Source organism: Petromyzon marinus, chromosome 47, assembly GCF_048934315.1.
Source record: "Petromyzon marinus isolate PM22_M1 ecotype Great Lakes invasive population chromosome 47, UKy_Petmar_22M1.pri1.0, whole genome shotgun sequence".
In the NCBI taxonomy this organism is placed as follows: domain Eukaryota; kingdom Metazoa; phylum Chordata; class Hyperoartia; order Petromyzontiformes; family Petromyzontidae; genus Petromyzon; species Petromyzon marinus.
In genome coordinates this window covers 11489924-11515133 of record NC_133713.1, presented here as the reverse complement: position 1 = coordinate 11515133, position 25210 = coordinate 11489924, and the positions used below count along the sequence as shown (strand labels likewise).

Below are 25210 nucleotides of genomic sequence, written 5' to 3'. Positions count from 1 at the left end.
CCTATTCGTCGTGGGCCATTAGCCCACTCTTCTATTCATGCTAGGAAAATCGATTGGAATATAAATACGTTTTACCTTATCCAGCTTTAGATTTTTTTTCAGGATGCGTGTATCTCCTGCTCAGTTGACAGGCGCAGTGGTGCCATTTACCGCCTTAACGCAATCTGATGTAGCCTGAAGGCGATAAACGGCTCAATTGAATGAAACCACAACCAATCGGTTCAGTAATCCTATTACAGAAACATGTTAAGTCTTCCTGCTGGCCATTGATTCTCTGTACCCTCTTACGCCACCCCGTACCCATGGCCCTGCTCTGTGAACAGCTCTTTCACGAGCTGCTCCAAGAGATGGGCCACAACCTGGACCGGTCATCGGCAGCTTTCAACGGTGTCAAGGAGCTGGCGCGGCGCTTCTCGCTCACCTTCGGTCTCGATCAGCAGAAGACGCGCGAGGCTGTGGCGGCATTGCACAAGTATGCACACATACACGGAGACATATCTCCCGTGCAGCCTTTTCTTCTACCCCCTTAGCCACTGGGATATCATAGCCGAGCCAGCGGAGAGCCCTCACGGTATATGGGCGGTTTTCACTGACAATTTGGTGTGCCGAGCTGTGACCAAACTGCTACGCTGGCCTCACGAGACACTTGAATCTATCTCGGCGCAAAGAAGGGCCAGGAGCAAAGCTCATGCCAAATTCATTGTATGTGCCGTCCGTCAGTACACTACGGGAACAGCATTCCGATTAGGGTTCAACTGATCCTATAATCTACACAAATGAGGCAATTTACACTTGAACTCGATACTGTTAACTTGTTAGAAATGTGCTTTGCTCAACTGCTTACTGAGCCACGTCGCCCACCTCCCCAGGCGGATGTGTTCCTTCTTAAAAATGATTTCTTCCCCAATCTTCCCACGCTATCGTAGTTGTCTCCAGCAGTATTGAATTGTTGAATCACTGCCGACTATCTCGGTTTGCCATGTTGATTGCAGGGACGGCATAGACTACGCGTTCAAGGACCTAAACCCCAACGGACCAGCCTACCCGCCGCTCAACCTCCCCTTCCTCGATGTGCTCAGCGAGTTCTCGTCCAAGCTGTTGCGGCAGGACAAGCGCACCCTGTAAGTGACCCACCCACGTCATCGCCACTGCCACCGTCGTTGGCTGCAGTGCATATTCTGTGCATGGCTCACTTTGAGTGGTTATTGCTTTGTTTCCATCCTGTCTGCCAAAAATTTAGAAAGCAGGACTCTCCTGAAAAGAGCCTTGATGGTTCACTGATGTTTTCCTGAGTAAATAAAGGAATTGATATATAAACTGATGGGTTCAATATGATTGACTGAAACACATTATTTTGTAAGGTTGATTTAATCTTCTGCAATACATTACCAGTTTGTCAATCAATTTGGCTACATGGCAATGATTACTCATAAATGTGAAACTGATATTTGGCAAATAAAAGATCAACAGCCATTCTCAATAATTTTCAGATTTTTTTTAAGCAGACAGGTTCTGCCTATGATTTTCTGAACTTAAGTATTCTAGCATGTGGGGGGACATAGGAGTGACTCAAGAAGACCCTCACATTTGACGAAATAACTAATTATACACTTTGCAGATAACATTCAACAACCCATGTGTCTTGTGGCTGCACAATTGTTTAGCCTCATGGTTAAGTATAGAATCCAGGCTAATAGCTGCCATCTGTCTTTGTGTGCATGTGTACAATGGGTCTGTAGCGCACCGCTCCTATAAAACATCACCACTGGGGGGACAGGCAGCCAGGCATAGTGCTAGCCACACCGACATTCGTAGATATTCACCAACGCCACCTGCCCCGACAGTCTGGCGAGGTTATACAGGGAGAATAATTACATTTGTGCATCCATGCGACAGCTACGCGTACCTGGAGAAGTTCATGACGGAGCAGATGGTGGAGCGGCGCGAGGACGTGTGGCTGCCGCTCATTGCGTACCGCAACTCTCTGCTCACGGGTGGCGGCGAGGACGACCGCATGTCCGTGGTGAGCGGCTCCAGCAGCAAGGCGTCGTCGGCGCGCGGAAAGCGCGACAAGGCCGGGCCAGCGAGACGGCGGCACACGGACGGTGAGAGCTGAACGCACGTACACACGCAAGAGCAATAACGACGGTCGATATTCACCGCTGGATGTTGGTGACATCACCACAGTGCTTGTGCTCGGTGAAAATTTGAGGGCCACCTAAAATGTTGGTGAAGGCTTGCTGACAGAAGGTGACGGGACAGACCCGGCTGTTGTGGATAAACTGACTGGCAGATGCACCAGTCTGTATGTATGTTGAACTCCTTTCGCACTGTCCGTAGCCAACCATGCCGATCGGATTTGCGGTGAAAAGGCAATAAAAATGTGTATGCACGTGTTCAGATGCAGAAATGCACCCCAGTGTGGTTTTGAAATATTGATATGAGTGATATTGCCATCCTGAACCATATGCATTGAGGGGTGCGTGATGTTTGTACAATTATTCGTGTGATATGCATGTCAATGAATGTACAACTTCAAATATAATTCGAGGCAATGGCTGCAGTCGCAGTCGTACAGCCACAGGTAGAAAACACCTTGCCTACTTGATCATTGTTGGAAGGGTGATGTTTATCCTACAGTCATCCCTCATTAAACGTTAACTCAATACACAGAATGTTGCTATGATGTAAGTTATACATTTAGGGAACGCATTCGATATACGTTATGTTAAATTCTCATTTACGGAATGATTAATCTATAAATTGTTAATATTTTGGGGGGGAAATTGAGTAATGCACGGTCTGTTGTTTGTCCAAGCATGCATCTCATGCTGCTGCAGGACATATGCGTGTGGCGCTTTTAATGCTGTACCGATTTTCCGCGACTTATTTTGAGTTATTAATATTCTCGCATAAAATTATCCTGTTTTTTTGCCGCGCACGCCCACACAGAGGAGAGCAACGACGGTTCGTGGATGGGCGGGCGGGAGGACACTCTGCGGACACCGGGCACCTTCCAGCCGCCCACCATCACCTCGACGGCGCTGAGGGGAGAGGTGGGGGGGCCCCCGCCGCGGGGCGGGGAGGAGGGGGGCGGCGCTGGCGTGTACCCCGAGGAGCACGACGGCTCGGAGCACGGCTCCGACATGGACTACATGCAGGGGTGAGTCGGGGGGTGTTCTCTAACGCTTGGCTGTGTTAGAACAGCACGTGGGGCGGGGGGGGGGGAGTGCGTGGCTACCTCCGACATCGGTGGGGACTATGCGCATGGGGGGGGCCTGGCCCCCCCTTTGGCATGGCCCATGAAGGAATATGCAACCCGGCCAACAAAAAAAGTACCTCATCTCGTTTAGTAATCGAGGGAACTTTCATCTCACCAGGAATTGGAAAGCAAGCCATTAAGACAACATGGAACGTGGGCTTGTTTGCGAGGGAATCCTCGGTTAAATCATAATTCTAGATTTGAAGCTTTCGTGACTGCAAGGATTCATACTCTTTGGTTTTATTCGGTAAAGTCACGTAGATAAAATAAAACAAAATAAAAGAAAACAATTAAATCACGACGTTTCGGAGGCAACACAAGCTTCCGTCTTCAGGTGGAATAGTCAACGCAGAATATCTGTGTCAGGAGCACAGTTCAGAGACGACCGGGATTATATACAGGTTAAGGGGGGGGGGAGGAGTCAGTAAGGGGGCGTGGGTGGGTGGGAGGGCTGGGTTAAGCAGCCTTTTGATAGACTGCTGTGGGTAACAGCCACTTCGCACTGCACGAGAGTGGGTAAAACCCACCTTTTGTTATGCTGCGTGGGGGGTCGGGGGGAGGAAGAGACATGCTGCATGTGTACAGCTCCATTTTTTTTAAAGCGGCGGCAAACGGCGATTCAATCATAAGGTAGCTAAAGTTTGATATACAACCACTGAGAAAAGGAAATTCGCGAGCACAAATCGTCGTTGAGAATTTTATTGTTTTATATATTTTATTATTTTATTGTTTCCCTTCAACGTGACTTTACCGAAAGAACCAAGAATATGAGTCCATCTATGTTCGGAAAAGAGGAGGGGGGAGACGAAAATAATGGATGCGGTCTGAAAGCCACCGTAAGCGTGAACAATCAATTAAGACCCGAAATGGTTTGTCAAATCCTTCCAATGATTGCTAAGCCAGAATCCATCTTCTCGGTTGAAATTGTCTCTGTGTTTGTATATGTGGATAGCCATCTGGCTACCATGAGAGATTCGTTCATGAGTCTATCCACATATACAAACACAGAGACAATTTCAACCGAGAAGATGGAATCTGGCTTAGCATTCATTGGAAGGATTTGATAAACCATTTCGGGTCTTAATTGATTGTTCACGCTTACGGTGGCTTTCAGACCGCATCCATTATTTTCGTCTCCCCCCTCCTCTTTTCCGAACATAGATGGACTCGTCCATCTGAACAAACTGTCAAATCGCTCTCCGTGGTGCTAACGTTAAAAAAACGCCACTTTTTTCAAATTTTCTTGCTGTGGTTTTCACACCTGATGATGATTGCTTGTGTTGCAATCGAATCGTCGTGAGAATTTTATTGTTTAACATTTTTATTATTTTATTGTTTCCCTTCTACGTGATATTACCGAAAGAACCAAGAATATGAATCACTGCAGTCACGAAAGCTTTAAATCAAAACTATGCTCATTATAAAATACTCGCCTATAGCCTGTCCAAGGACGGTTGTATTGCAGTAAATCTGAAACTTGCAAGCGAAAAGCGGACCGCGACGTGATATTAATTGCATCCATTTGTGTGCAATTTGTAAGGCCGCGGTGACACAAACTTATATAATTTTAAGGTTATAATCCCTTATTCATAATGACGTCCTTTTTACGTATATGTCTCAATAGCGTTATGGATATCGCGTGACGTGAGGGGTGTGCCTTTGAAGTGAGGGTTATAAGTTGACACTGTGGAGGGTGGAGGAGGCCCCCCCCCACCCCCATGTGGAGTGACGACACCTGCTCATGATTATTAATGAGGGGGGTCCATTTGTAGGACGTCACCAGGTCATAGTTATTAATGAGGGGGCTGTTCGATGTGGAGTGCCGTCCCCTGCGCGTGATTATTAATGAGGGGGGTGATCCATGAGGAGTGACGTCATTCACTCATGATTATTAGAGGGGGGTGGGGGGTGATCCATGAGGAGTGATGTCACTCACTCGTGATCATTAATGTGGGGGGTGCTCCATGCGGAATGACGTCACCCGTACATGATTATTAATTATGGGAGGAGGGGGGGGGTCCATGTGGAGGACCCCACCGGTTCATGATTTATTAATGAGGGGGGCTGGTCGACGTGGAGTGACATCACACGCGTTACACACAAACAGACATTCTTGGCTCATATGAGTAATATAAACAGTACAGTATGTAAAGAAGTTACATTTAGAATAAATAATATATTGGTGTTGAAATAGGCTTTTGAGGGAATGCCTTCAAGGTACAATTGAGAAGGAAAGTTATTCCTTTTCTATCAGGCTTCAAACTTGCGTACAAGTTTGAAGCCTCAATCATGAGATAAAAAGACATTTAAATCACGGTCAGGAGCTGTCTCAACATTAAAGTGACAACACTGCATTGTCTTTATTAATGGTCAGAGTGAAATCAATAAGGTTGCCATGGTGAAGCACTTGTACATTCTTTAAAGACTTTTTGACAGCCCAAGACGCACAGCCCATACAGTATCTGTAGGATAACAGCTCTTGGTACTTTGGTTTTAATCTTATAACGCTGTCCTTTTGTCAGATGTCCGTGTCGTACATCTTGATTCAACATGAATTAGATTCTCTGCTCAGGAAATGGGGGCTCGGTGTGTCTGGGTCAGGTTTCTTATCATGGATGTAGCTGACATCCTGTGTAAGCCATTGTGGCTGGATGTCTCTTGGGGGGTTCTAAATGGTTGCACCAGAGATGCTAAGCAAGTAGAGCAGAGATTATTGGTTTCAATATAAGTTTCGGCCACCTGTAGCTAAACCACTTAATTTCGGTTAATATTTCAGCCGAGTAACCAGTTCATGCAAAAATCCACCAAACTTAGTTTTTTTTCTCTAATACCAAACCCAGCTCCAAGGACTAAAATGTATAAACATGGCACATTGTAACTAAGTTAGCGACTCTACTGTGAATGTGATGTCACTGTCGTCATACCATTTCAGCAGCAAATATTCTTGTCTGAGACTACTTTAACATCATTAATATCACTGCAGTAATGCCGACCCAACGCACTCACAATATTACCTTTGCACGATGCCACGCGCAGCGCGCAGATGTCGTGGATAGACCCGCAGCGGCCAGCTACCGTGGACGACGGAAAACGGCGAGAGCGCTCCGTCATCAGCTATGCCAAGCCCAACGCCCGGCCGCCCGTGTGTGTACCTTCACCGTCGCTCCCAGCACACTGCCAACATTTGAGAGATTTTCGCATCCACCGAATTTTGTTTGTGCAACAGCACATCGCAAATGCAAACCCACGCACCCACGATGGCGTTTTGGTTGCCGCTGCTGTCCTTCTCCGTCCCTTTCTTTCTGGTTAACATTTAACACGTGGTTTAACTGAATTCCCACAGTGCACGTGGTCCCAACTTGATGGAGGATGATGAGGAGCCCATCGTGGAGGACGTGATGATGTCATCAGAGAGCCGACTTGAAGACCTCAACGAGAACATGGGCTACTTCGATGACACAATGGATATCGACTTGGTAAACCATGCACAACCTTATTAGTGACAACAGCTACCTCAGAGATGATTGCAGAATATTACATGTGCTCTTTCCCAAAAGATATTACCGAATCATAAATGCCAAATTATACGCTGCCAAATAGTGCCTCCTTGCTGTACACAAAGACCATAGTGTGGTGCTCATCTCTGGTACCTAAGCGATATTCTATATTCCTGTGACGGGGATAAATCTCCATATGTTTATCACCGATATAATGTGGAGGTGGAATATTCCACATGCACTACAATGGAATATAATTCAAATCCCATTTTAAAATATTGGCATGTATGTTACGGTTTCTTGTCATCTACAGTGGCTCCCTCTTCCAGTCAGAGCCACTTTGCCTTACAATCAAATGTTCAATTCTTACCTACATTATACAGAGAGAGAGAGCGTGCTTCACATGCATAGTGGAGAATAGGTTGCAACGGTTCGTACTGAGGTAGCTCTCGGTACGTATTGACGAGTTTTGCTGCAAGTGGTTTTGCCATGTGCCAGTGTTGACGGACGCGCTGTGTGCGGCATGCAGCCGGCCTCCAAGAACCGGCGGGAGAGGAACGAGCTGAAACCCGACTTCTTTGACCCCGCCTCCGTCATGGAGGATGACAGCGTACGTAGCAAATTCACTTCGCTGGCGCCTCGTTTGTCCCTGCACTGGCCAATAGCGTGCCCTTACGAAGTTGTTCGTGAGATCGAAATCCAAAGCAGGGACGTTTTTGTTGTTGTTGCCATTATAAGGAACATATGACAAAGAATCGTTAAGCAAAGCCACAGCTGCTTAGACTCTGACAATTAGTTATATTGGTGGATTGCTAAACTTTACACAAGCAGAAAATGTTATGCCTCGGTGACTAATGCCCAGTTAAAAATGCAGTGTTAATGAATGCACTGTTTCACTCTACTCCTGCACGATATGAACACGATGTACTGCATCTAATGAAAACACTTATTCTGTGTAACCACTGCTGCACATGTGTGTTTTTATATTTAGATGCTCAGGGCACCAGTGTTGGATGTCCTGCAGGAGTGAGCATTGTGTACCTAATCGTCACATCTAAATTTATTTTCTGTGTGTCTTGTCGCGCAGGTTTTGGGAGTCTCCATATTCTGAGTGTGGTGCAGTACTTGCTGTCAAAGCAATCTCCCAGCCTCCCTCTCCAGCACCTACCCACCCAGCCGTCTTGAACCCTACCCTCAGCAGAAGAGAATTTGCAAGTGTTAACGCAAGCAAGTTGGGAGTATTTAAAACATGAAAAGGAGATTAAGAAGAGTTGTGCTATGGAGAGGTTTATTGCCTCTCTTGCCTTTTTAACCTGTTATTTTATTTTTTTATTAGTTCCGTGTAACACAGTACTTTATCCAGATAAAAGATCCTCAGGTGTATCATAGTCTTAAGGATGCATTATATAGCCAGCACGTGTGTTTAGAAAATGGATCTTTTTTCTTTCGTCATTGCTTATATTTTTTATTTTGTTTCATTATTTTTATTGCAAGTTGGGAGAGGTGTGTTAGAGTAGCTTGCCAAACACTGTGCATCTTTTCTCATTTCTTATCTTGAGGCATAATAATGTAAGACATTTGTAATAAGACTGACCGCTCCACTCAAGCTACACAGGAATCCTGGAATGGATGGATCCACCTGGCTTCTTGGGCAACGCAAAAACCGATGAAGCTTTGCGCATAAAACTATTGTCTGATGCTATATCGATTATAAATCTTTTTATGTACCCTGTACGTCGTAAACGTATATCTAATGTGGCATAAAACAAAAATGACAAAAAAAAGATGTTTAACATGGGAATTTAAGATAAAAGTTTTAAAATGATTTTTGTAACACTTTGGAATGTGTTAGTATGTGTTCCTTGCGTGGAAAATCAGTTGTAAATACCCCGATCTGTGCTGTAGCACACTCCAGTACACGCGCACGCAACAGCATTTAATAAAGTCCCGTTTATAGAGAGTGCAGCTTGTGATGGCTTTGCTTGTGTGCGATATGCGTAACGCGGCAATTAGGGTGGCGAGTTGTCAAAACACCGAGTGGAGCAGTACATTATGAACTCATTTTCCCGACGTCGGTGGCGTGTAATACCTGAACCAGGCGAGGTATTTAACGTCTCGCCACCGTGGCACCAATTGTTTTGAAATTGTATTGAAGCATTTCTTTTTTTACCATATCTCCAACCATCGCAACACCAATATCCTCGTCTTAAGCACTGCCCCGACAACTGTTTGTAAAAGCAAGATCTAATTAATATACGTGAATATAAAAATGCAATGTTGTCGACGAACGATGGGAGCGGCGGTCAAATAAGAGAACGTGCTGCCGAGACCCTCGGTCCACTGTTATTGGAGCGACAACAGCTCGCGCGCAGGCGCTCGATTGTTAATTACGCAGAAACGTGCGCGATCGCATTTGGGAGGCATTTCATCCAGCAGCGGATAGCTCATGGCTGCAGATGACATGGCATGACCGCGAGAGGTGGCAACGTCCTTGGGGGGGGGGGGGGGATAGCCTGCAGACACATGGTGGCTAGTTAACAATTCACAATGCGTCGGTTTGTGTTCGCCAGTCATTGGGATGGAGCCACGTTAACAGCTGCGTCCTTAAATTTTGATTTAAAGCTTTCGTGACTGCAGTAATTCATATTCTTAGTTTTTTCGGTAAAGTCACGTTGAAGAGAAACAACAAAATAACAAAATATATATAAAACAATAAAAAATTCTCACGACGTTTCGACCATAACTCAAACGGTCATCATCAGCTGCGTCCTTGTTACCCCGCCCCCACCAGCTCTGACAGCATCGCATTAAATGTTAAATACGAACTATCAACTCCAAAACCCCCCTCCTGTATTTAACTCATTGGTTTGATCCACCGAGTATCCCCCCCTTCATCAGGACGCGGTACTAAAAAAATAACCACGTGACCGTGGGCGAATTGAAGTGACGTCAAATTTGTGTTGGGGGGGGGGGTCGCAGGACACAGAGCGATGAAATGATGGCGGCATTGCGATGGTGTTTTTCCTGCTTCATGAGCGATGGCTCGGCTCACATTCCCCTCAAGGAGATGCCTGTGGTGCAGCTCGACACGCAGAACATGGGTGAGCGAGCGCGGTTACCTCAAAAACACCTCCTGGGTCGGGATCCCCGACTAGGCCCGAACTTCATCACGCACCCCCTACGTTTTCCTGAAACCTCTGCCGCGTAAAGAGCGCATCATCCGGCAGAGGCGCGTTTGCTGCTAACCCCATCCTCCCCACCTTTCCTGGAAAAACAAATAACAGCGTGTGGAAGTTGATCGAACGCAGGTTGAATGCTATAAGCAAATGTTTTCCTGGGAGAGGATGGGAGTGTTTGTGTGTTACGGCGAACGCATATTAAAATAATAGCAAAGTGGACGGGTGGTTGATGGATCCATGTAACAACAACGAGGTTTGCGAGACATTTGAACCGGCCTTGGTCTCTACGCGATGTTGCCGGGGTAGTACAGCAAGTGGGTTCCTGTTGCAGTGGCCAAGGCCGTCTTTGCATAGCTGTCTGCGCGGTAGTTGGGCTGATGTCGCGGGGCCCCGAAAACCCAAGCCCCACTACAAGTGGTCAAACATACCTCGAGTGGACACAAAAAACATCGTACAGACGCGTTGACACTTTAACGTCTACATTACTGTCGTGAATTGATTGTTAGTAATGTGAACGTTGCTATTGTTAATGACAATCTTGCGTGTTTGTATGTATGTACGTTGTACTTCTTTTGCGGCGTATGCAGCTTAGGCATTTAAATTAATCACGTGGGCGAGGCATCATCAGCTGTTGCTCATGACTTATAATATCTAAGGAATGCTACTTTTCCCCAGGCACTGCACATATATAGAATGTGTATCATTGCGTGCTGTACTTTGTAGTTTGTAAAGACTATTGTACCTTTTGTGGATGTGTATACTGTGCATGTATATGTGCATCATCATCATCATCCTCAGCAGCAGCCGCGATCTCGGCACTGCTGGGTGAAGGCTTCCCCAAAGCCGTAGCCACCTCTCAGGGGCTCGCCATGCAACAATCTGTCGGCACCAGCACACGAACTGATTTCATCACTCCATCTCCACACCCCACGGGCTCGGTGTTCATAGTAAACGGCCCCTTTTGACGTTAGGAGTCGCGCATTGACAGCATGGTGAGTCATTGCTTAGTGTACAGGGTGTGCTGTGTTAGTGCACCCATTAAGCCGGCAGGCGGTGGTTGTCCACGCCTGTAAGCCGCTGTGGAGGCAGCGAGGGTCAGTGGATCGCACCAAATGGTGAGAAACTCCCTTCCCTCGGGCGTCGGGGGAAGGGAGTTAACTTCATCCACAGTGTTTCCCACCCGTATGATGGGATCGAGTGTTAACCCCTCGCACGCGTGAATTTTCTCCGGGTGCACGCTCCGGTTTCCTCCCACATGTGAAGGTTCGTTAATTGGCCGATAAGATCGTAATGCACAGGGGAACGCAGAGCTTGGGCATTCGTTGGCTTGGGCATTCGTTGGCGTGGGCTCAGCGCGTGGCTGCCTTCCCGCTTGTCTGGTTCCTGATGCCTCTAAGTCGGCCTCTGCGAGAGTGAGCAAATCGTGTGTGGAGGTGCCTTACAGGTTGAGATTATATTATTACAGTATTAATGTAATTCATGTAATAGGTTTGAATGTTTACCCCTTGAATGCCTCCTTGAATCACACATTTGTCAGCAGGGTCTTGCTGATTTTGCTGGACCAGTTATATTTGGGTATCAAACTAATTACAAGTACAGTGAATATTTAAAGGAATCATACTTTATTATGAACAATATTACACAATTTACTCAGCAAAGCCTCATCGAGGACGAATATTCGTGTACTTCAGGGTCCTGCATTGGAGTGTTAGACCAAGTACCTCGACCATTATCGACAGAAACTAGAATTTCCTGGAGAAAACCCCTGTTTATGGTAATGAAGTAATATTGACGGCATTCATCTTGGCAAAGCCACCCTGAGTCTGATTTTTTTTAAGGATGGATATTTGACGAGTTGTGTTTTTCACGAGCATGTGGGTGATATCTTCTTTGGTTCTTTCGGTAAAGTCACTTAGAATGAGAATAAAATAATAAATTGATAAAATAAAATAACACAATAAAATGCTCACGACGTTTCGGCCACAACACAAGCGGCCTTTATCAGGTGAAGGGACGAGACTGTCTGAAGGACAGCGCTGTGGATGATACTTGGAAGTGCCTGGAGACAGTACACATATGAGTGGATAAAGGTTCGTTCGTGAACCTCGTGGATCGGGGAGTTTCTCAAATCACAGTCCAGTAACCACGCCCGACCACGAGAGCAGGCCACTAATTCCTGGCCTCCCATCTTGCCAATAGGCTGTGACGTGGTGGTGGTGAAGAGTGGCCGCAGGATTTGCGGAACCGGAGCATGCCTCGCCAACGCTCCCCTGCACCAGAACAAAAGCTACTTTGAGTTCAAGGTGCAGTCCACAGGTGGGTGCTGCTCAGCACATTCATTTGCATGGCTGTTCGTGTACGCAAAGCCCACACCTGTCAACCCATACGGGTTTACTCGTATTCCTGTATAGGGAAATTCAGTTATCAGGTCCATACAGCGTACAGCCGTTTCAATACAGGCAAAACACTTTTTTTCGTCTTTTTTTGTGTTACTTTCTTGTGGTGGGACTTTGTAGGATGAACGTTGAGATTTATAATGGCACGGGGTGACCAATAAGGTCTGAATTGGTCTGTAATAAGGTAGGGCACTGATAAGGGGTTGAGAGGTATGAAAGCCAGGCATGCATGCACGTGCATTTTACATACACTGTCTATTTCCGGAGAAGTGGTGGAAAGATTAATGCACTCTGGGCTGTTATCCAGGTGACCAGTTCTTTTATAAGGATCATGCTACACATGACCGACAAATGGAGGCTGAACCTGGTCTTGACCTTTCCTCCGTTGTATCAGCCTATTCAGTACCTGTTATAGTTGTGTGCTAAACATCAGCACTCAGAAGACATTTGCCTCAGCATGCATGATTCTGACCACAACTGCTTGGTGTCTGCTGTGCTACTTTAGAAGTTCCACCTTAGCAGCAGCTATTAAATAATTGAGTCTTGTCAGATGAGCTACTTCAGCTCTAGAGCTGAGGATGCTTGCACGAAAGACACCACTATCACCTGTTGATGGACATTGTTTAAATTTAAACTCACAATTTTGTTAGTCGTGGTAAATGGTATTTTCATAATTTGTATGCAATATGATTTTATCTCCAACCAAAGGCACACACTTAGATAATATATCCTAACTTACATGGTAGCGGACATCATTCTTTGTCCACCTTGGCTGATTTTCCACGCAAGCACTGACAAAACAAGTTTTTACAAACAAACACACGACCAAATCCATCATACTGCACCCGACCTCGTCAGATATCAGAAGCTATGCAGGGTTGAGCCTGGACAGTGGCTTAGACGATGTGATCACCACGCAGAGCACCTTGTTATAGGCTGCTGCGGGGCTACGTGGTGGGTATTGCAGCGAGACCCATTGCTAAACACACACGGAGCAGCGTGGTAACGTTTAGTCATATCGGCTACACAACGTGCATGGCTTGGAGGGGACGGGGACGACGACTCATCCAGCAGTGGATTCACAAAAATGGCGCTATCCACGTTCCAGGGTGCTCAGGAGCTGGGACCCTTCATCGCGGTTGGTAATTGTCTCCCATGCCCCTCCCCCCCCAACCCCCGGCTTCCCGCCGAGGAAGGCGTGTGGGGCGTTGGCGTGGCCACGCGCAAGGTGGACTTGAGCCGCGTGCCATTGGGCGGTGACACGGAGAGCCTGGTGCTGAGGCACGACGGCACGCTGAGCCACCGCAGCGAGGAGTGCAACCGCCTGCCCGCCAACAGCCTGCCGCAGGAGGGCGACGTTATTGTGAGCTCGCGCACCCGTGTGCGTGCGCGTACGCACACACGCGCAACCACAGTTTGCTAGTGGTAACATGCCCCTCCGATTAGCATGGTTTGCTACATACGGTGCGAAAGAAGTTCAACATACGTACACCATCACACAAATGCACACAAGTCACGATCACACACGTGCACAATGCTCGCTCACAGTCCCACACATGAATACTCTACTCGCTCAATCATATACGTACTTTCACACCGCACGCTTACAATAGCGCGCACACATATGCATAGCTCGCACATGATCACATGCCACGCGTAAGCTGAACCCGTGGTCACAATCGCATGCTCATGCACGGACTCGCGCACACCAATCGCTCTCAAACACTCGCACATATACAACTGCACACTCACAATTAACCCTTTCCTATTCCGAGACGTCTGCAAGTTGCAGGGTGGGTGTCGTTCACCGGTGAATCTCGGAACGTGAAAGCGGTTGGGGTTAATTTTATTTAGAAAAGCGTAGCGTTGTTCTTTTTAAAGGTGTTGTACTCAGCGCAGAGAACTGTAGCGACATGACCGCACTCTGATACCTGGTGCCAAACTGTGCCATGCACTCCCGCATGGCGTTGTGGGAGCCACAGTACCGATAAAGTTATTTTATACATAATACAGGTATTTTAGGTTAGATCGCATAACTATAAATGGGTCATTAGACCCGCCACCACCCGACACAGCCAATTAGGTTTGTCACGTAAACAGAACATGCCAATTCGTTATTAGTACAGCACTAACCGGTTGTGTGTTGGAGAACAAAAATTATTCGCACGTAGACGTGTACGTCATTGTAACGGAACCATAAAAATGGGAAATGGTTAATTACGTAGGCGAATGCACGCCGGCATGCACACTACTCGCTCACAGTTGCAAGCGTGCACATTGCACGCCCGTGGGCATGAACAGTGGCAGGTTCTCGCAACCTGTTGATGTTCATGCGTGTGCGTTGTGCAGGGCATCACGTACGATCACGTGGAGATGAGCGTCTATGTCAACGGCAAGAACACGCACTGCAGCGCCTCTGGCATCCGTGGGACTGTGTATCCCGTCGTCTACGGTACGTGGACCCCAGCCCTGATCCCACATCAAAGTGTGCCTCTGAGCTGTCGCTCACTAAAACCAACCCCCCCCACCCTCCATGCATGCATGTATGTTGGACTTCTTTCGCACCATACGTAGCCAATATTTTTTTCCCTTTGGTAACAGTAAGCAATGTCCCAATGCAACTCCTTAACAGGAGCCTTCATTCTAACTGTCACTGTTCACCCAACCTGTAACTTTTCATCTGTATCATTCCATTGCTCAATACTGACCAAATCCTCGACTCAACATTAGCATTAATGTTAACGTTAACACTAATCTTAAGCGCAGTGCTTGCATCAGAACCTAAGCTTGTCCCAATGCTAACACTTGCTAACGTTAACAGTAATATTAAATTCTAGATTTAAAGCTTTCGTGACTGCAAGGATCCATACTCTTTGGTTCTATTCGGTAAAGTCACGTAGGTAAAAAATAAAACAACAAAAATCACGACGTTTCGGCCAGAACACAAGTGGCCTTCATCAGGTGAAGGGATCAGGGTGTCTCGAGGACAGTGCTGGAGTGAAACACAGCCACGCTCAGACCGCGACCTTTAAGCTGTGTGCGGGGAAACAAGGTGCCTTGACAAAGGAATTAGCATAAAAATTAGCATTTGATTGGCCGACTTGGCATAGAAGTGGTGTACGGGTGCACATGCCGGTTGGCGCGGGGGGGGGGTGGGGGAGTTTACCTATTGATGGTGTGAAAGGGGAATTTAAGAGCTGCGAAAGTTTGGGGTACCACTACTTGAAAAATATACTGTACCATTGAAATTTAGTTTAATGTTTGGTTCGATTTAGAACATCTTTCCAATGGTTGCTTAATTTGAAACCATCTTCTCGGTTAGAAATTGTGTCTGTGCTTGTAGATCTGAATTGCCTCGTGAACAAATCTCTGATAAAAACCCGTGGGTTTGCAAAGAACCTTGGTATCGGAGAAAATTATATCGTGATCACCCACAGCGTTGTAACAATGATCAGCTACGGCAGAAGAATTCGTTTTGCCGTGTTTCAAATCTGATTTGTGCTCGCGAATTCGGTCAGAGACATGTCGCTTTGTCTCCCCGATATAGCAATCACCGCAGGTACAACTCAATTCGTAAACCCCGGGGTACTGTAAGTCAGGAATGACATCCTTCACGGATGGGATCAGATCACGAATTTTGTGTACTGTATTGAGCCTCATGCTAACTCGATCCATGACCTTGACTCTCACACTTGTGCTCATAAAGATTGCGAGTGGTAAAACCTAGGCATTGTCGAGGGGCCTGATAACGTAAGAACATCGCCCTTTGAGGTGGCCGTGTGGATCGGAGGTCAGCGTTGAGCTGGATTACAGGCGGCGGTGGTGGCGGCGCGTCGCCTGTAATCCGTGTCGCCTGTAATCCGGCACGTGTTGCGTCATACCCTGGGCTCGCCAGGAGAAGGCAGCACAGCACAAATGTGAACTCTGCCGATTTCGTCTGTGTGGATGAGATGGTGTTTGCCCCCACGAATTCTTCGGCTTTCTTCAGGTGCTCGGCTTTCCCCCTGCGTTAAATAAAAACGCTCATTAATTGGCCGATAACAACCTTATTATAGAGGACCGCAAATAAATTTTGACTTAAAACTTTCGTTACTGCAGGAATTCATATTCTTGGTTCTTTCGGTAAAGTCACGTAGATAGAAAAAAAAAATTAATGTTGCTTTTATTTTTAATAAAAAAATGTTATTCTATTTTTTCGATCTACGTGACTTTACCGAAAGAACCAAGAATATAGGACCGCAAAGCTTGGGCAATTGCTGGCGCTTGCTCACCCCGTGACGTCCTTCCTGCTTTGCGGTTCTTCGCGCCTCTTGAGTCAATCTCTCTCTACGAGAGCGAGCGAATACCGTGTACGTTATACGTTTTAATTATTACAAATGAGAATGTCTTGTTTGATTCTAGGTTGCTGCCTGTGATTAAACCGGGTTCTCAAGTTTATTGAGTTGATGTTCACAGTACGGTTACCAGTGACTGCTCACAAAAACACTGTCGCCATCAATTTATTTCTACACTTAATTTGGCTAAAGTCTAGCTTGGAAAATAAACAAAAAAAACTGTGTTTAGCTGTTATGGAAAAGTGGGTGGGAAAGTGCTCCCCGGTAGAGTCTGTGTGTGTGCCAGAGGTCACTTGAAGGGGGATCTCAGAGGCAACTCTGTGATGTCCCTTTTTTTGGGTGTTTTTTTGTTCGAACACAACGGGGGTGTGTTCGCGCCGCTCTGCGCGAGAACCCAGGTGTGGGATGCTTCGTCTCGGGAACGCGTCGCCGGCAGCACCATCGGCATAACTTGTGGCGAAAAATACAAAAAAGTGTGCAATGAAGGTGGACCGTCACCCTTGCCCTCGTGTGTCGTGCGCTCCGATTCACAGTGGACGACAGCGCGATCCTCGACTGCCAGTTCAGTGACTTCTATCACTCTCCGCCCTTGGGATTTGAGAAAATCATGTTCGAACAACAGATCTTCTGAGAGTGTGGCGTTCACACCGCTGCGCGAGTGTAAGTGGCTGTGTGAGCGCTTGCGTGCGCTCGTGTGTTTTTTTTGACGCACGCATCTGTGTGTGTGTGTGTGCGCGTGCGTGTTTTAACCAAGCCATTTTCTAGTGCTGTGTCCGACAAAAATTTGTTACAAAAATTTACAGGAATTATCAGTAATAACCGTGGTGAACCATGGCTTCAGTTTGACGAAGCTAATAATCTCTGCCTCGCCTTTTCCCCCATTTTGATCACGAATTTCAGGTGGCTCTGTTTGTAATAACTTGAATGCGAAGACAGTATCCCATGTTAGGCGATTTTTCTGGGCTTTTTGTTTAAAAAACCAGCCGGGTTTAGTCCAGAAGCTGAAGGAGTTTGTGTTGCCATCCAATGGCAAAAGTTCTATTCAGGCCACTGGCATCGCATTCCAGATATTATACATTAAATCCACTTTTGCTCACCAACAAGAGAATGCAAAACCACAGGCAAAGGTTTTTTTGCGTGAAACTGGAGGCGAGAGATGCCACTGGTGACGATTAGGCTCGCTGCTTGAATTAATTATGAAGATCGCTTTGTGTTTTTTTAAGCCTTGGTGTTTCTGCGCAAAGATATATTGTACGTTGGTAAATTGGCACCTTTGTTGAATATGTAACTTTCATTGTACGAATGCTTTCTTTTCGTGATATTTGGTACAGATTTCAGCCGGATGTAACATAGAAATTAAGAGATAAAGAAGACATATTTAATCGCTACAAGACGTCCGATTTTAAATCGTGCTTAATGATAAATACAGCTTCCGCTAAGTATTTTTGAGGTCCCATTACATGTGCTTTATTCACGGTCGGTTCACACGTTGCCGTTTGTCGTCGTGTGCATCGTGTTTGTCCCGTTTTGTGATGGGTTTTCTTGTTACAAAAAAAGACTGCACTGAATGTTTTATTCGAACAGTGAAGCCTCGCCAAGACAAGTATTCTCCATGCCGTTGCAAAGACCTCTTACTTTCAAATCCTCATTAATATATAAGTCCGGCGTGTGTGCATTCTTCTTAATCGCAATGGTAGAAATATGCTGCGTATTTCATTGAGGCATTGGAAGAATTTTACCATCAGCCGCTAAAAACCATCGTCCGATTTGTGATTTGTCCACGCGTGCGTACATATGTCTGCCTGCCGATGTCCATACCTGTCAACCCATACGGTTTGCCTGTATTCTTGTACAGGCAAATTGAGTTTTCAGGTCAATATGGCTGACAGCCGTTTTCAATACAGGCAAAAAAACTGCTTTTTTTGGTCTTTGTTTTTGTCTCTTGCTTGTGATGGGACTTTGTAGGATGAACGTTGGTTGACCAATAAGGTCTGAATTGGTATGTAACAAGGTAAGCACTGATAAAGGGTTGACGAGTTTGTAATTGTCATCATTTTGTTTAATTTATAAAGCACTTTGTACAATACACTCATCAACTTGCTGTGTGCTTTATCAAAATTTCACCAAGTAAAGCTAATGAAATTGGTGGAGTTATCTTGTTCTTATGTTTCCCAATCGTCTTTGTGTGTGTGCGGGGAAGGTCATTGTGTGTCGGTCTCATACCCCAAACCCACCTTTTGAGAACTCGGCCACAACCGTTTTTTTAGTTAAATCGCCAACAAAAAAATAGTTTTACAAACTCGCCCAACAATCCAGTAAACCCTTGTGGAATCGACACACATGGGGCTCTTGCCTTGCCGAATTGTCAAATATTCCGAATTATGTACAGTGGTACTCCCCAGTGTCTCCTGCCCCAATAAATTTTTTTGTTACAAATTTATTTTCCAAACTCTTCACACACCGTACGCATTGACACACACCCTTCTATGACTTCCTGACGAAGGTGTAGACGACGTTTCAGCGAGGGTGCGGCTTACACAGGGCGCACACAAACAAGGTGAAGTCCAAAGCGACGGTTCTGCACCGACGCTCGCCACGCGCGTCGGTGCAGAACCGTCGTTTTGGTCGCGACGTGCGGCGTCGCTGCACGTCGCTGTGCCGAAATTGGACCATTAGGTACGGCAATTCGGCTCGCGGCGAATTACTAATGCGCCGTGCATATACCGAACGCGCGGCCTTCCGGAATTATCACCCGATTTCCGAATGATAAAATACCGCAATAACGAGGCTTTACTGTAATCGCGATTATTCTGGTCTCCCCTCGAAACGTTTGGACTGTTGTCCGAATAAAGGACCTCGCTAATTGAATGCACATTGTTCGGCGCTCTTGCTTCGTGGGTGTTTGTCAGTGCAGTGGTGCAAGGTAACTCTCGAATCAAACCGGAGGCAGACACGCGAGGGCCTTGCAAGCACACAAGTTGTTTTAATGGCACTTTGTTGCTAAGGTTTTTTGCAAAAACCTCTAAATCCTTAAGACACGGATGAAAGCATGATCATGATTAGAGCATACACTCTGCAGTATATATTTGCATATATAGAGTTACGTATATTGTACTCTCAGCGTGTAACCGTTTATGCATCCACATTTACACAAACCGCAAGTACGTCAGTGGAGTATTATCAAGTTGATGCACACACGTTACGTACTGTTTACTATTAACTGGTAGTGAGCTATGCCTGCTTTCGGTCAGCTTTGTCTTCGCACTCCTCGGGGTGACTACTTTGTTCACCGATGACGGGGAACATATTTAGACTTTAAAGCGATGTAGAAATTTAGGCTGACCCTGAAAAAAATCGTATTCTGGGCTGTAGTTTTTGGGTGCAAAAAGTTAGCTTTTTTGGATTTCCCTGGATCTAAGCATAGACTTGGACTATATTTGTGCCAAATGTCAGATTTCTAGGCCTTGTAGAACATCACTAGAATGCTCATCAGTCTGTCGCAAATGGCAATATCTGTTCGATGATTGATGTGTGCACATGACCGGACAAATCAACACCATCACTACCATCATCCCTCCGGGGGTTGATAAAATGAGCACTACCTCATGAGGCTGCATCAAGGGATGCAGGAGAGTCAACAGTAGTTATCCTGTGCATAGACTGGTCCCCATAATAGGAATGTGGAACTTCTATAAATGGCTTCGGGTCACCAAGCTGGAATGAACTCTGCCATGACTGACAATGGAGCGCTTTGATTTGTATGCGCAACAATTCTTCCTGTACGCTCTCCATGCCATTAGAATGTGCTGTGCTGTTTACATATACAGAGAACTGCAATATTCACTTTAGCTCCCCTTTATATATGGGGCTCTCCTTAAAGGTGTGGAATTATACTGGTAGGAACGAAGTTGTAAACTGAGTGTACCAGCCTGCAATAGATTAATGTGTCCGTCCCCTTTCAATACTTTAACGAAGTGAAATCTCGTGCTGTTGGGGTGTAAAAATAAAATTGCGCAAAATTCCAATGTTCCTACCAGCCCACCCTGCAGGGACCTGTTAATTTAACAGTCGTGCGAGCTAGGTTCCTAATACACGCCCGCGCGTGGCAGTGTGGAGACCGTATCTGACGAGTCTCATGCCTCTGGAACTTCCCCGTGTCCGCCGTGGCGATGGAGAGACGCCACGGCGCATCGAGATTCGGGGGCTCCGTCCCCCCCAGATGCCCGTCGGCGTCTCGGCTTGCGCTTCGTTAAGTTGCCGCTTCCGTTGTTGGAGCTGTTGACGATTGCTCGAGGTTTTAGTTTGTTTTGGCGAACGCTTCATTTCTTACATTACCGAGTATGCACCTCCTCCGACTGTCAACCGTGCGGTTCAAGCTCCAGTCTAACCCGAGCCGGATGGAGAATATTCCCAAGGTGGGGGGGGGGGTGAAGTGCTGAAATGTCAAGATTGTTCAACAGGGCCCTACATTCATATATTTAAAAAAAATCCACATTTTTCTCTGGCGAACGTCAATGGAATACCAATTTTCAGGATCTCGTGGGTGGAGAGGGGGGATTAATCAACCATCACCCCCGACGGAGTCTATAAAGCTTAGCAGTGAATAATACCTCCATGCACAGTGTGCATTCATATTATACTGGTGTATCACACTGACCTACAGGTGTGTGTGTGTGTGCGACAGTTGATGTGGGGCGCCGCTGCGTACGCACATGAACGTTGTGTACGGCGTGTGTACATTGTGTCGTGGAGTCACCACACGTGCCCCACCACCGGACGAACGGCGGCCGCGGGTTGAGAAGCGATTTGCTCTCCATTTGCCGCGTGACTGTCTCACCCGGTCGTTGCGTGGTGCAAATTGGCAAATTGTCTCTTATCGACACCGTGGTGGCGTTACTGGGCTGTGTGTGGGCCGTGATGCGCGTGGTTTGGTGTCGGGAAGTCACGGGGTCACGTTTGCTCCACAATTCAAGCGAAATTCTACGCGTGTACGTACGTTAGGACTTCTTTCGCGCACTGTACGTAGCCAGCCGCGCTATTCTACCCACCGTTCGAAGCTCTCAAATCCTCCGCTTTAGCTTCCTTGGACGGAGAGCATGTCATAGGCATGTCACGATGTGTGTATTTCGCATCAATATAAAGTTGAAACGTTGGTGACAGAATGATAAGTAAATCATAATTCACAGCCCTCTGCCAATACATTGCTAGATGAAGGCTTCCCCACGCCTTGTCCGTCACGGCGGTTGTTTGACCATACTTCACCACACTGGTCTGTGCAGGTGGGGGATGCAGGTCCGGTGGGGATGCAGGTCCGGTTCGGATGCCACTTGCCACTGATGTTGGTAGTGGCTGGGACTTGAACTCAGGTCGCCGGGTTCATTGTGCAGTGCGCAAACCGCTGTGAGCCACAGCACTATTCACAGTCCATCCATCGATTCACACGTGTAAGAATTGAACATCCGATGAGCTAGGAAGCTCTTTTTCACAGGTGTAAGAATTGGACATATGTGAAAAAGAGCTTCCTAGCTCATCGGATTCCTCCAGGATAATTAAAGATTCTGAATTGGACCTATTTTCATTTGCAAAAAAAATACGTGTTTCCTTTTAATTGTTTTATTAATTACTACCACTTTAGCCAGGAGGTCCACACTTGAGTCCAAAGACTCACTGGGGATGTTTGGCCAACACTGATAAACGGAAGTTGCGGACAACCCGGAGGAAACCAATGCAGAGAGAGGCGGAGAACTTACAAACTCTGCACAGAAGGGCGCCCGAGTCGAGCATCGAACCCAGGGCCTTGTTGCCGCAAGGCACGAGGGTTACCACTGTGCCACCTTTGCTGCCCAATGGGGTGTATCTCTGAATGGACTGAAATCGGCTACCGGTCTGAATGAACAAGACGAAAAAGACAGTACAGAACACATGCAAATATGAGACGGTACAGGTGACGCGGTGCAAATGAGATGGAAAAATAAACATTTAAATCGAAGCATTGATCGTGAATCGTTTACGCGTCATTTTTTTCGGACATGAATGTGGACTAATAGTGCAAATTCATAGTGTCTTCACAAACTACAGCCTCGGCTCAGTATTACCGCCGTCATTGCTGGTTGTGCCATCTTCACAGTTGAACCCTCTTACAGCACGTGCTTGCCACAAGCACTTGTTACCACCACAGCTTGGCTTTGTTCGGTTTCACGTTTACAAAAAATACACAGCCCGTACGGCAGTGACAAACGCGTTCGCAATTTGTGCCTTCTCCGCTCGTTTTAAGTGACCACAACATGAGCGGTGTAAAACAAAACACGATTGTACAAAGAAGCGAATATAGAGCAAAGCGTGTATTGTTTGGAGACGGCTCGCTTCCTTCATGTCCACGTGCTCGCCGCCGGCCGGCGCCCGGCACCCCTCCTGAAGGTCGCCGCTGCGCCCTTCATCCGGGTGCCGACTTCGGGTCTGGAAGCGAAATGGCCCTGCGGGGGCCGGGGGGGTGGTGGGTTCTGTGCCACCCCACGAAGGGTTGCGTTGGGTTGTTTTTTTTCTGTCCTCCGCCACGATTCCCCGTTTATTGCTTTTTGTGTAGGCTCCGTGATCGGACGCACACCGATGACGAGTGGCCGTTTTAATGACGCACGATCACGCTGTGTGTGTATAACGCGCTCCGAACGCACGCACGCAAAACAACGCGCAAGAATTTAAAATAAAATACACCAACAAAGTACCCACGCCCCATCGCCGGCTCTCCTTGAAGTTCAGAGATGCTTTGGCGCCTCGATCTCCATCACCGGCCACACTCCAGCAAGGAACTAAACATAGAAATGGTCTCGAATTAAATATCGCTCGCGCGTCTGTAGGTGTTCACTCGATTATTCTCGTTACCGTTTTCTCTCCGCATTGTAAGACTCGCTTTGTTGCAAAGCCCTCCTGCATTTTAAAGCAAAGGTCAGGGGATGGCGGTGCGTCTTGTAATCCGAAGAACACCATCGACCTTACGGAAGATGTGGTCTTTATCTCGTTCATTATCACCACCTGGAAGACGGCGATTGTCCAGAGCAAGAGATGACCACTCTCCCCATTGCACACAGGGCACCGCCAGCCATTCAATATCTTATTCAATATCTTATCTTCCATTTCAAAGCACGGCCATTCATAATCATCATCTGGGAGAAGGTGGCTTTCTGGGGCAGTGCCGTATTCTCACAGTTCTCAAGCGCACTTTTTCACCCTCTTCTCTAAATACAACCAAAGTTTTGGGACGTGGTTTTACTTTCCGCAGCGTCTTATATTTCAGAGAACACGGTAACGACATCGTTTTTACACTGAGAGGTAAAGTTGTGGCTGATGCCACGGAAGTCTTACCCTGAGCCGAGGCTTGCACTTCAAGTGAACGGCCCTGGTGTGGAGGCTGCGTGCAAACAATCGTGGGTTACTGCGCTGATCGTCATCATGAAACGAATTAATTGGTAACCCTGTCTCATTGGCAGTGATGCACAAATAACAAACAACTCCACGCATTCGTCAATAACACCCTGGCCCTAAAACAGTCGAATTCGTTTTTTTATATATAATAGGCAACATTTTTGGTAATTGGCTCTTCATAGTATACGTGCAGGCTCATAGGACAATTTGTTGTCTGTGCATAGGTACCTGGTGCTGTGTGTAAACATCGCCACTAGGGAGACAAAGGCGGTCGGGCGTGGTGCTGGCCACACACCCCCTCGTGTGCCACAGTGTCAGCCTTCATAGGCGCTCACTAACAGCACTTGCCCCTACAGTCTGTTCACGCTATACGGGGGATATTTGTGTGTGCGTGTGTGTCTGTGTGTGTGCGCGTGTGTGTCTGTGTGTGTGCGCGTGTGTGTATGTTCGCGTGTGTGTTTGTGTGTATGTTCGTGTGTGTGTTCGTGTGTGTGTTTGTGTATGTGTTTGTGTGTGCACGCTTGCTCATACCTGAACAGAATGTGCAGGTACGACCCCAGTCCCGTCAGGATGTGCCACCACGCGTGGAACTGCGTGACCGCTCCCAGGACGGGCACTTTTACTCTGCCCCGAACATCCCTGCACACCGAGACACGAGCGTCAGCTCACTCCTCCTGCTTGGAAGCGCGACAATCAGTCGCGCGAAAATCAGTCGCGCGAAAATCAGTCGCATGAAAATCAGTCATGATCATTTACAGCCCTCTGTCTATCTGCTGCTCCGTGAAGGCCTTGCCCACCGGCTCTTGTCGAGACGCACCGACCTGTGTTTCCCAGGTCATCCAACGCAAATGTGGATTCCACAAAGAAAGTTCCGGACAGGTATGTAATGTTAACGAAGAAGTCTCTGCCAGTTCGCTGATGGAGGGGTTGATTGGCCAGTGCGCATTGGTAGTGGGGAGACCCAGGACAATTTAAAATGTGAGTGAAATCCAACGTGTGTCTTCCTCATGGCACCATCAATGTTCCTTTTGTTCCTTGCGGCTTTGTGAAGTCACTTCGGGGCGGTCTGATGTGTGCGGAGTGACGGCCTCTGATCAGGACATACGTTTTTACCAGATTTTAT

General features: G+C 47.0%; 3 protein-coding genes across 4 annotated transcripts in view; 2 read left to right on the top strand and 1 right to left on the bottom strand.

Annotated features, from left to right (window-relative positions):
• LOC116952481 (cohesin subunit SA-2-like) overlaps positions 1–8719 on the top strand; it is a 48787-nt gene extending 40068 nt beyond the window's left edge. Inside the window, exons 27-34 of the mRNA XM_032971867.2 lie at positions 324–472; positions 993–1121; positions 1897–2105; positions 2953–3163; positions 6299–6406; positions 6606–6738; positions 7289–7369; positions 7847–8719. Coding sequence (XP_032827758.1) covers positions 324–472; positions 993–1121; positions 1897–2105; positions 2953–3163; positions 6299–6406; positions 6606–6738; positions 7289–7369; positions 7847–7870 — 1044 coding nt within the window. The 3' untranslated portion in view covers positions 7871–8719. The remainder of the gene's footprint in view (positions 1–323; positions 473–992; positions 1122–1896; positions 2106–2952; positions 3164–6298; positions 6407–6605; positions 6739–7288; positions 7370–7846) is intronic.
• Positions 8720–9702: 983 nt separating this feature from the next.
• Positions 9703–18813, top strand: SPRYD7 (SPRY domain containing 7). The gene is made up of 5 exons (XM_032971869.2): positions 9703–9860; positions 12138–12254; positions 13531–13697; positions 14684–14786; positions 17202–18813. Exons 1-5 carry the CDS (start codon positions 9755–9757, stop codon positions 17297–17299), a joined length of 591 nt encoding a protein of 196 aa, XP_032827760.1. The 5' UTR covers positions 9703–9754; the 3' UTR covers positions 17300–18813.
• Positions 18814–19627: 814 nt separating this feature from the next.
• ACER3 (alkaline ceramidase 3) overlaps positions 19628–25210 on the bottom strand; it is a 31567-nt gene continuing 25984 nt past the window's right edge. The window contains exons 9-12 of one of the 2 annotated variants that reach the window (XM_076074401.1): positions 24619–24726; positions 24028–24073; positions 23395–23474; positions 22990–23141 (exon numbers count right to left, since the gene is read on the bottom strand). In XM_076074401.1, coding sequence (XP_075930516.1) covers positions 23421–23474; positions 24028–24073; positions 24619–24726 — 208 coding nt within the window. In that variant the 3' untranslated portion in view covers positions 22990–23141; positions 23395–23420. Of the gene's footprint in view, positions 23475–24027; positions 24074–24618; positions 24727–25210 lie in introns of both variants that reach the window. The other variant, XM_032971868.2, reaches the window with a different exon arrangement.

Excerpts from the sequence above, each read along its gene's own strand:
- SPRYD7 (XM_032971869.2), top strand. The coding sequence starts at position 9,755 with ATGATGGCGGCATTGCGATGGTGTTTTTCCTGCTTCATGAGCGATGGC. Across the intron at positions 12,255-13,530 it reads GTTCAAGGTGCAGTCCACAG|GCGTGTGGGGCGTTGGCGTG; the intron begins GTGGGTGCTGCT and ends CCGCCGAGGAAG. Across the intron at positions 14,787-17,201 it reads TGTGTATCCCGTCGTCTACG|TGGACGACAGCGCGATCCTC; the intron begins GTACGTGGACCC and ends TCCGATTCACAG.